The sequence below is a fragment of the Salmo trutta genome, chromosome 2 (assembly GCF_901001165.1).
Source record: "Salmo trutta chromosome 2, fSalTru1.1, whole genome shotgun sequence".
Lineage (NCBI taxonomy): Eukaryota > Metazoa > Chordata > Actinopteri > Salmoniformes > Salmonidae > Salmo > Salmo trutta.
In genome coordinates this window covers 17,335,870-17,347,519 of record NC_042958.1, presented here as the reverse complement: position 1 = coordinate 17,347,519, position 11,650 = coordinate 17,335,870, and the positions used below count along the sequence as shown (strand labels likewise).

Here is an 11,650-nt window from a genome sequence, read left to right as displayed (position 1 = left end):
TTTTACTGAGTTACAGTTGATGAACTCAGCAAAAAAAGAAATGTCCTTGCACTGTCAACTGCATTTATTTTCAGCAAACATAACATGTGCAAATATGTGTATGAACGTAACAAGATTCAACAACTGAGACATAAACTGAACAAGATCCACAGACGTGACTAACAAATGGAATAATGTGTCCCTGAACAAAGGGGGGGGGGGGGGGGGGGGAGGTCTAAATCAAAAGTAACAGTCAGTATCTGGTGTGGCCACCAGCTGCATTGAGTACTGCAGTGCATCTCCTCATGGACTGCACCAGATTTGCCAGTTCTTGCTGTAAGATGTTACCCTACTCTTCCACAAAGGCAACTGCAATTTCCCGGACATTTCTGGGGGGGAATGGCCCTAGCCCTCACCCTCCGGTCCAACAGGTCCCAGATGTGCTCAATGGGATTGAGATCCGGGCTCTTCGCTGGCCATGGCAGAACACTGACATTCCTGTCTTGCAGGAAATCACGCACAGAATGAGCAGGATGGCTGGTGGCATTGTCATGCTGGAGGGTCATGTCAAGGTGAGCCTGCAGGAAGGGTACCGCATGAGGGAGGAGGATGTCTTCCCTGTAACGCACAGCATTGAGATTTCCTGCAATGACAACAAGCTCAGTCCGATGATGCTGTGACACACCGCCCCAGACCATGACAGACCCTCCACCTCCAAATCGAACCCGCTCCAGAGTACAGGCCTCGGTGTAACGCTCATTCCTTCGACGATAAATGCGAATCCGACCATCACCTCTGGTGAGACAAAACCGCGACTCGTTAGTGAAGAGCACTTTTTGTCAGTCCTGTCTGGTCCAGCGACGGTGGGTTTGTGCTCATAGGCAACGTTCTTTCTGGTGAGGACCTGCCTTACAACAGGCCTGTAAGACCTCAGTCCAGCCTCTCTCAGCCTATTGCGTACAGTCTGAGCACTGATGGAGGGATTGTACGTTCCTGGTGTAACTCGGGCAGTTGTTGTTGCCATCCGGTACCTGTCCCACAGGTGTGATGTTCGGATGTACCGATCCTGTGCAGGTGTTGTTACACGTGGTCTGCCACTGTGAGGATGATCAGCTGTACATCCTGTCTCCCTGTAGCGCTGTCTTAGGCGTCTCACAGTACGGACATTGAAATGTATTGCACTGGCCACATCTGCAGTCCTCATGCCTCCTTGCAGCATGCCTAAGGCACGTTCACGCAGATGAGCAGGGACCCTGGGCATCTTTCTTTTGGTGTTTTTCAGAGTCAGTAGAAAGGCCTCTTTTAGTGTCCTAAATTTTCATAACTCTGACCTTAATTGCCTACCGTCTGTAAGCTGTTAGTGTCTTAACGACCGTTCCACAAGTGCATGTTCAATAATTGTTTATGGTTCATTGAACAAGCATGGGAAACAGTGTTTAAACCCCTTACAATGCAGATCTGTGAAGTTATTTGGATTTTTACGAATTATCTTTGAAAGACAGGGTCCTGAAAAAGGGACGTTTCTTTTTTTTAATGAGTTTATGAAGACATCAGTCAATGGAAATAAATTCATTAGGACCTAATCTATATATTTTACATGACTGGGCAGGCCCACCCACTGGGGAGCCAGGCCCAGCCAATCAGAATTAGAGTTTCCCACAAACGGCCTTTATTACAGTCAGAAATACTCCTCAGCACCCCCAAGGTAAAGAAGCCGGATGTGGAGGCCCTGGGCAGGATTGGTTACACATGGTCTGCAGTTGTGAGGACGGTTTGTCAGACTGCCAAATTGTCTAAAACAACATTGAAGGCAGCTTATGGTAGAGAAATGAACATTAAATTCTCTGGCAACAGCTCTGGTGGATATTCCTGCTGTCAGCATGCCAATGTCACACTCCCTAAAAACTAGAGACATCTGTGGCATTGTGTTGTGTGACAACTGCACATTTTAAAATGAACTTTTATTGTCCCCAGCACAAGGTGCACCTGTGTAATGATCAGGCTGTTTAATCAGCTTCTTGATATGCCATCCCTGTCTGGTGGCTGGATTATCTTGGTAAATGAGAAATGCTTACTAACAGGGGTGGAAACACATTTTTGCACAAAATATGAGATAAATAAGCTTTTTGTGCATATGGAACATTTCTGAGATTTTATTTTTTAGCTAATGAATCATGGGACCAAAACTTTACATGTTGCGTTTTTATATTTTTGTTCAGTGTAGTTCTAAGGGAAATGTCATAGATCACACACACAAGCCTCCTTCATTTCAAGTGTGGTTATTAATGTCAACACCACATTTCAGGGTTCCAGGGAAATACATTTAGGCAAGAAGGAGTCATTTCCTAAGTTTTTATTTAATAAAGTTTCAAATTTATATATTTCTATTTTACTCAGTTTGTTTCTTGAGTAAAGTCCGTAGTCAGTGAGTGGACTTAAGCATTAGGTGTGGTTGTCATGAATAAAGATTTAACTTTAAAATCATTGTTATGTCTTCATTGTTACTGGATGTATTATGTAATATTCTGTATTATCCATGAACTAATGGAACTGTTGTGTATTGAGCTCTGTGACCTGCATATCTCTTTTTATGCTCTACACATACACTGCCTTCAGAAAGTATTCATACCCCTTAACTTATTCCACATTGGTGTTATTCAACACAGCCTGAATTCAAAATGGATGAAATGGCTTTACACATATTACTCCATAATTAAAACATGTCTTCAGAAATGTTTGCAAATTTATTGGAAATTAAATACAGAAATATCACATTTACTGTACATAAGTATTCACACCCCTGAGTCAATACATGTTAAATTCACATTTGGCAGCGATTACATCTGCGTCTTTCTGGGTAAATCTAAGAGCTTTGCACACCTGGATTGTACGATATTTGCACATTAGTCTTAAAAGATTATTCAAGCTCAGTCAAGTTGGTTGTTGATCATTGCTAGATGGCTGTTTTCAAGTCTTGCCGTAGATTTTCAAGCCTATTTGAAGTCAAAACTGTAACTAGACCACTCAGGAACATTTAATGTCTTGGTAAACAACTCCAGTGTAAATTTGGTCTTGCGTTTTAGCTTATTGTCCTGCTGAAAGGTGAATTTGTGTCAGTGTCTGGAAAGCATACTGAAGCAGGTTTCCTCTAGGATATTTCCTGTGCTTAGCTCTATTGTTTCTTTTTTTTCCACCTAGTCCTTGCCGATGACATGATGCAGCCACCACCATGCTTGGAAATGTGAAGCGTAGTCCTCAGTTATGTGTTGGATTTGCCCCAAATATAACGCTTTGTATTCAGGACATAAAGTGAATTTCTTAGCCACATTTTTTAGTTTTACTTTAGTGCCTTATTGCAAACAGGATGCATGTTTTGGAATATTTGTATTCTGTACAGGCTTCCTTTTCACTTTGTCATTTAGGTTAGTATTGTGGAGTTACTATAATGTTGATCCATCCTCAGTTTTCTCGTATCACAGCCATTAAACTCTGTAACTGTTTTGAAGTCACTATTGGCCTCAAGGTGAAATCCCTGAATGGTTTCCTTCCTCTCCGGCAACTGAGGAAGGATGCCTGTATCTTTGTAGTGACCGGGAGTATTGATACACCATCCAAAGTGTAATTAACTTCACCATGCTTTTTGTATTTTTACCCATCTACCAATAGAGGCATTGGAAAACCTCCCTGGTCTTTGTGGTTGAATCTGTGTTTGAAATTCACTGCTCGACTCAGGGACAGATAATTGTATGTGTGGTGTACAAATATGAGGTGGTCACTAAACACTATTATTGCACACAGTGAGTCCATGCAACTTATGTGACATGTTAAGCACATTTTTAGTTTTGAACTTATTTAGACTTGAAATAACAAAGGGGTTGAATACTTGACTCGAGACATTTCAGCTTTTCATTTTTAGTTAATTTGTAAAAAAGGTAGAACGTACTTTTGGTAATGTGGTGCATATGGACACCTGCTCGTCGAACATCTCGTTCCAAAATCATGGGCATTAATATGGAGTTGGTCCCCCCTTTGCTGCTATAACAGCCTCCACTCTTCTGGGAAAGCTTTCCATTAGATGTTGGAACATTACTGCGTGGACTTGCTTCCATTCAGCCACAAGAGTGTTAGTGAGGTCGGGTACTGATGTTGGGCGATTAGGCCTGGCTCACAGTCGGCATTCCAATTCATCCCAAAGGTGTTTGATGGGGTCAAATTCTTCCACACCAATTTCGACAATCCATTTCTGTATGGATCTGGTCTATGGAGATTGTTTGGCTGTGAGCACCAATTTTTACTCCTGTCAGCAATTGGTGTGGCTGAAATAGCAGAATCCACTCATTTGAAAGTGTGTCCACACATTTTTGGATATATAGTGTAATTACACTTTGATATTATGGGCAGATAGAAAAAACAATCTAAATTTTAATACATTTTCAATTCAGGCTGTAACAACAAAATATGGAAAAAGCCAAGGGGTGTGAATACTTTCTGAAGGCACTGTACTATCTACACAACAGTATAAAACACAATCTACATATACTATCTATACAACATGGTATGAACACAAGCTATACCCCTCCCTCTCTCTCCTATCCCCTCCCACTCTCTGCCCTCCTTTACCTCAACCAGATTCCCTATACCTTTCCAGTCCTTTCACATGTCCATATGGTGCTTAGTGGCTATGTGTTGATTTTAGGAATTGAAGGAAAAGAAGAGTAGAAAAGAGAGGTGCTTAGAGAGAACCCTTGCCTCAACCCTAACCCTAACTTCATGCCCATATCCGGGTTCAACCCTAAACCTAACTTCATGCCCATATCCGGGTTCAACCCTAACCCTAACTTCATGCCCATATCCGGGTTCAACCCTAACCCTAACTTCATGCCCATATCCGGGTTCAACCCTAACCCTAACTTCATGCCCATATCCGGGTTCAACCCTAACCCTAACTTCATGCCCATATCCGGGTTCAACCCTAACCCTAACTTCATGCCCATATCCGGGTTCAACCCTAACCCTAACTTCATGCCCATATCCGGGTTCAACCCTAACTTCATGCCCATATCCGGGTTCAACCCTAACCCTAACTTCATGCCCATATCCGGGTTCAACCCTAACCCTAACTTCATGCCCATATCCGGGTTCAACCCTAACCCTAACTTCATGCCCATATCCGGGTTCAATCCTAACCCTAACTTCATGCCCATATCCGGGTTCAACCCTAACCCTAACTTCATGCCCATATCCGGGTTCAACCCTAACTTCATGCCCATATCCGGGTTCAATCCTAACCCTAACTTCATGCCCATATCCGGGTTCAACCCTAACCCTAACTTCATGCCCATATCCGGGTTCAACCCTAACTTCATGCCCATATCCGGGTTCAACCCTAACCCTAACTTCATGCCCATATCCGGGTTCAACCCTAACCCTAACTTCATGCCCATATCCGGGTTCAACCCTAACCCTAACTTCATGCCCATATCCGGGTTCAACCCTAACCCTAACTTCATGCCCATATCCGGGTTCAACCCTAACCCTAACTTCATGCCCATATCCGGGTTCAACCCTAACCCTAACTTCATGCCCATATCCGGGTTCAACCCTAACCCTAACTTCATGCCCATATCCGGGTTCAACCCTAACCCTAACTTCATGCCCATATCCGGGTTCAACCCTAACGCTAACTTCATGCCCATATCCGGGTTCAACCCTAACCCTAACTTCATGCCCATATCCGGGTTCAACCCTAACCCTAACTTCATGCCCATATCCGGGTTCAACCCTAACCCTAACTTCATGCCCATATCCGGGTTCAACCCTAACCCTAACTTCATGCCCATATCCGGGTTCAACCCTAACCCTAACTTCATGCCCATATCCGGGTTCAACCCTAACCCTAGCTTCCTGTCCACATCTCGGTTCAATGCTAACCCCAGCCTCCTCAAGCACAACCCTCACCCTAGCTTTATGTCCACATCCCGGTTCAACCCTAACCCTCAACCACCACCCTAACGCTAGCTTCATGTTCACATCTCGGTTCAACGCTAACCCTCCTCAGTCACAACCCTAACCATAGCTTCCTGTCCACATCCCGGTTCAACCCTAACCCTCAACCCTAACTTCCTGTTCACATCCCGGTTCAACTCTAACCCTAGCTTTATGTCCACATCCCGGTTCAACCCTAGCCTCAACCCTAACCCTAGCTTCATGGCCACATCATGGTTTAACCCTAATCCTAGTCTCAACTCTAACCCTAACATTGTCTGTGAACATTGTCTTGAAAGCGATTACAACAGTCTCTCTGGTCAAGGCCTGCATGTTTCTTTTCACAAACACAGGGCTATCTGACATCTGATTGGGTGGACAGAACTGTAAGTGAGCTCGACACAAAGTTCCACTGATATAGACCTCTACTCTGATACTGATGCTATGTCCTGATATTCTACAAGATGTCTTCTCTTCTTTCCATTCCTTCAGGAGCACTGATACTTAAGGACTAAAGACCAGATAAAATAGGTTTTATGCTTATTTCTAAATGCTTATCATGCTAATTTCTTAAATCAGTGATCATGTCTCTCATAGAGAGTGAATTGAGCCTAACCTGCAATACAATGAGTGTGGCCTGCAATACCCCTGTCTTCCAGCAGAGTGTACCAATTTGTGTTTCCTAGCCCTGCTCTGGATAGGGTTTGAGTTTTGGCTAATCTGATTTTAAATCTGTTGTTAGGAGGTGGATTTGCAGAGGGAGATTTTCCAGGCTGACAGAAGTGCTGACCACATCTCGGGGTTTATAATCTCAGGTGACCATCTCAGACAGCAGCTGCTCATAACAGTGACCTCAATATTATCTGAAGGCTCTCTGTCTACAGCCTATCCCTCTCCCTTCATAACAATGGGTTTTACATGACTGTTTCCACTGGCTGTTACCTGGTACTTATCAGGAAACTATGCAAACAGACACACAAACAATAGAGCTTGTAAAACAGTTTAGTTTTTATTCACCATAAAACAAGAATTCTGTAGAATATATGGCCTGGATATTTTTGGTCCCCTTGTGGTTCCATCACCACTCAAACAAACAAACCAACAAACAGTGTTGTAAACATTTTGTGAATCTGTAAAACAGTGTGGGTTCCTGAGAGAAGTGTACACTTGTTCACACATCAACTAAAAATACAGTTGAAGTCTGAAGTTTACATACACCTTAGCGAAATACATATATACATCCGTTTTTCACAATTCCTGACATTTAATCCTAGTAAAAATTCCCTGTCTTAGGTCAGTTAGGATCACCACTTCATTTTAAGAATGTGAATTGTCACAAGGTCCTTTGCTGTTGTTCTGGGATTGATTTGCACTTTTTGCACTAAAGTATGTTCATCTCTAGGAGACAGAACACATCTCCTTCCTGAGCGGTATGATGGCTGCGTGGTCCCATGGTGTTTATACTTGCGTACTATTGTTTGTACAGATGAACGTGGTACCTTCAGTCGAAATTGCTCCCAAGGATGAACCAGACTTGTGGAGGTCTACAATTTTTTTTGCTGAGGTCTTGGCTGATTTCTTTTGATTTTCCAATGATGTAAAGCAAAGAGGCACTGAGTTTGAAACTAGGCCTTGAAATACATCCACAGGTACACCTCCAATTGACTCAAATTATGTTAATTAGCCTATCAGAAGCTTCTAAAGCCATGACATCATTTTCTGGAATTTTCCAAGCTGTTTATAAGCACAGTCATCTTAGTGTATGCAAACTTCTGACCCACTGGAATTGTGATACAGTGAAATAATCTGTCTGTAAACAATTGTTGGAAAAATTACTTCTGTCATGCACAAAGTAATGTCCTAACCGACTTGCCAAAACTATAGTTTGTTAACAAGAAATTTGTGGAGTGGTTTAAAAACGAGTTTTAATGACTCCAACCTAAGTGTATGTAAACTTCCCACTTCAACTGTATAAGCAGAGAGTTTAGAGAGTTTCCACCAGCGAACCAGTGAACACTTTGGGGCAAACACAGAATGGGGCAAACACAGAATTTGGCTAAAGGGTTTGCGATATGTCTGGGGGCGAGTCGAAATATGCACTTTGTCATTTTCAAGTTAAGATTTCCTTCCTCGGGGAAGCGTTTCAGTGTTACACTCCTGCATAGCGCGCTCCATTTATTTACAGAAATGATTATTTGGCCAACCACTGCCAACCACTCCTGTCCTGTCCTTGGGGTTATTACCGTGAAATGATCTTCTCTTCAATCCCTACCATAATAATATAATATCAGTGCTTTCCAGTTGCTGTTTATGTTCATACCTCCAGCTATTTTCATCAATTATTTTCTGTTAAATGTCTGAACCAAGTTAAATGGAATAGATCCTTACTCTTATGACTTCTGTTCTGTCTTATTGTCATTGAAATACACATGTTTGTAATAAGCACTCTGATCTGAGGTCAGTGTAGCAATATGTCGATCTCATTCCTAACATGTAAACATTTCAGGATATTGTTCCAGTTTTCCCCCACATGCTAGACAATGCGCTCTATTCAATCCGTATCATGGAAGTTCAGTACTACGGCGTGATTGAAATGTAAAAGCAATGTTCTCGTATTAGCAGAGACTGCATTCACGGTAAACACTGCATATGTCAGCTCAATTACCTTAAAATGTCTATCGCGCAATCCGTAATGCTTTCAGCGATAGACTGACTGGAGCCCATAACAGTGTCACATTACAACAGTGTAGTGTTGTGATATTTCTTTCAGACAATGAAAACAATTTCATTCACATTCTCTTAATGTCTACTTTAGTAGAAAATAAAAAGTGATAAAAAAAGCCACCTTTATATCTCTAATTGAAAATACCTGATGAAAGGGGAAAGGGGGATACCTAGTCAGGTGTACAACTGAAATGTGTCTTCCGCATTTAACCCAACCCCTCTGAATCAGAGCATCCATCGGCATCCACGTCTTCGGCGCCCGGGGAACAGTGGGTTAACTGCCTTGTTCAGGGGCAGAACGACAGATTTTTACCTTGTCAACTCGGGGATTCGATCCAGCAACCTTTCGGTTACTGGCCCAACGCTCTAAGGTACAATCTATATGCAAATACATTCACAGAATTAAAAAAGCTTTCAAAAAGCCAATATAAACATACCATAGTGCCTATCTACAAATAAACTATTATTGCTCAGACAAATGCCATTGCTTATAAAATAAAGCTTATCTTATGTTTAGCTTTGGCGATAAATCAGTTTGACATGCTGGTAGGCTTACTCAAAGGTTATAGGCTACGCAATCTTGTAACCCTTCTTATTTGTCCCATTCAAACCCTTCCCCGACGCTTATTGTGTCATAATTTTAGGCAATAAAGTTTCCATTTGTGATGCGTCAGGTATATCAGTGAAACATTATCTGTACTCAGTCAGGTCATATGGGTTTGTAACCTGGGTAAGTGCCAGGTAATACAGAAATCACTTTTTACTTTTTACTCCAAAGGAAGCGAAATAAATACGAAAATAAGTTAACATCAAACATTTCAAGTATCCAACCCCCTCTGAACACTATCTACTGACCTGGCAACAGTGGAGGAAAGGGTGGAGTGACATCATTTCCTCCTGTGGTGTCATTTCCTCTTGCCGACAGCCAGGTGCCGTCTAGTGGCCACCTCCACCCTCCTCCTCTCCGCCTCCTCCACTCTCTTCCTCTCCTCCTTCAGTTCTTTATACCTCCACTTTGGGAGCTGCAGGAAGTTGCCCCCACTGTCTTTAAAGCTGCTCTTCCTGCGGACTCTCTCAGGTTCATAGGTTGGCGTTGGGGCCTTAGTGATTCTCACCTTGGGAATGGACAGCCCTGGCCGTACACTACTACGCCTCACCATACCCAGGGGCAGCAGGCTAGCTCTACGCAGGGCCACCGAGGAAAGGGCCCCAGACCCAGACACCGTACCCAGGTTAGGGTTAGTCGTGGTGGGGCTTTTGTTCTGCGGCGGGAGGCTGGACCTCCGGTCCTTTGGAGGTTTAGGCACCAGAGTGACCCGTGAATTCTGGAAGAGTTTGCGGTGGTCGTCGAGCCTCTTAGGGTTCTGGCTTTTCAGTTCTTTGGCCCGTTGGCGTCGGAGGATCTCTGGGACGGAGTAGCGACGTTTACCCACGCAGGGCGGGCTTGACGGACATACCTAGACAGTAAGAACAAACAGGTATACATAAGGAGGGGGAGGGAGCAATGAGAACATAAAGCCAGAGAGAGAGAGACAAAGACAGAGAGAATGGTTCAATAGAAGAAAGTGAAAAAGATGAAGAGAGGAAGGAAGACGAAACAGAAGTTTCTAACTCACGGTGGAACACGCCACCACCACAAAGGGGCTCCCTAGGGCTGTTGTCACGGTGACTAGGTGATCTAAGACTCCTTCGTCGTCAGGCTCTGTGATGTTAGCGAATGTCAGAGCGTTCCGTATGGTGTCTGATATACGCTGCATACACCCTCGAGGCTCCCGGGCCTTAGATACTAGAGAAGCCAGCTGAGGCCACTCTGGACTGGAAAATAATACAATTACATGAATATAATGACTTAGCTAGTAATTGTGGTAGTACTGTATGTACTGTATGAAGTATGTCTAGCTACACACAGCCTCCGGGGCATTAGCTATTAGATAAACCAGCTGGGGCCACTCTGGCCCATAACAATAATATCAGATTAGGAAATAGTACGATTTGAAGAAAAACAATATTCAATTATATCGATGACATTATATAATGATAATATGAATCATCACCACCACCAACATCCTCATCACCATCATCATTATTATCATCTCACCACCATTACCATCATTATCATCCTCATCACCATCATTATTATCATCCTCAACACCATTACCATCATTATCATCCTCACCACCATTACCATCATTATCATCATCATCACCATCATTATCATCCTCATCATTATCACCCTCGCCACCATTACCATCATTATCATCCTCATCACTATCATTATCATCCTCACCACCATTACCATCATTATCATCCTCATCACTATCATTATCATCCTCACCACCATTACCATCATTATCATCCTCACCACCACCATCATCAACATTACTCATAAAGTTGAGTCTACCTGTAAGTGTCACACAGTTGATAAGGACAGGGTCGGGACTGGAGGCGTGTCATGGCCCAGGCGGTGTCGTAGCGTCCCGTGAAGAGCGCCCACTCTCTGGAGGTCAGCTTACGACCAAAGTCTCTCGTCTCCATGTCAGCTCCTTAAAGAGGAGAGAGGAGGAAAAGGAAAGGCATGAGAAGAAAAATGTATGATGACATCCTGAAGATGTCACCCTACTGGTGGTAGGAGATGTCATTCATGCTAGAAGTTACTGTTTGAGGTTAAATATTGAAATTCTGTATAAATTATGAAATATAAGTGAAAGTAAAGTAATTTATTTGTGTCCATCTGTGTAAGTACCTGCTAGCATCAGGGCTCGTACACACTCCACCTTGCCCTGCATAGCAGCCTTCATCAGAGCAGTGAAGCCATGGTAGTTCCTCCTCTCTATGTCCAGACCAGGGAAGTAGTTCAACAGGTAGTTACTGATCATTATGTGACCTGGAGGGAAGGGAGGGAAAGGAGGGGAATGAGGGAAAGAGAGAGAGATAAAGAGAGGGCTGTGAACCTTTTTGAAGT

At 43.2% G+C, this 11,650-nt stretch overlaps 1 protein-coding gene across 1 annotated transcript in view; it reads right to left on the bottom strand.

Annotated features, from left to right (window-relative positions):
• Window positions 1-9,452: 9,452 nt before the first annotated feature.
• Window positions 9,453-11,650, bottom strand: part of ankrd33ba (ankyrin repeat domain 33ba) — a 41,268-nt gene continuing 39,070 nt past the window's right edge. Inside the window, exons 3-6 of the mRNA XM_029697099.1 lie at window positions 11,432-11,572; window positions 11,090-11,231; window positions 10,305-10,503; window positions 9,453-10,145 (exon numbers count right to left, since the gene is read on the bottom strand). Of these exons, the coding sequence (XP_029552959.1) occupies window positions 9,594-10,145; window positions 10,305-10,503; window positions 11,090-11,231; window positions 11,432-11,572 (1,034 nt within the window). The 3' untranslated portion in view covers window positions 9,453-9,593. The remainder of the gene's footprint in view (window positions 10,146-10,304; window positions 10,504-11,089; window positions 11,232-11,431; window positions 11,573-11,650) is intronic.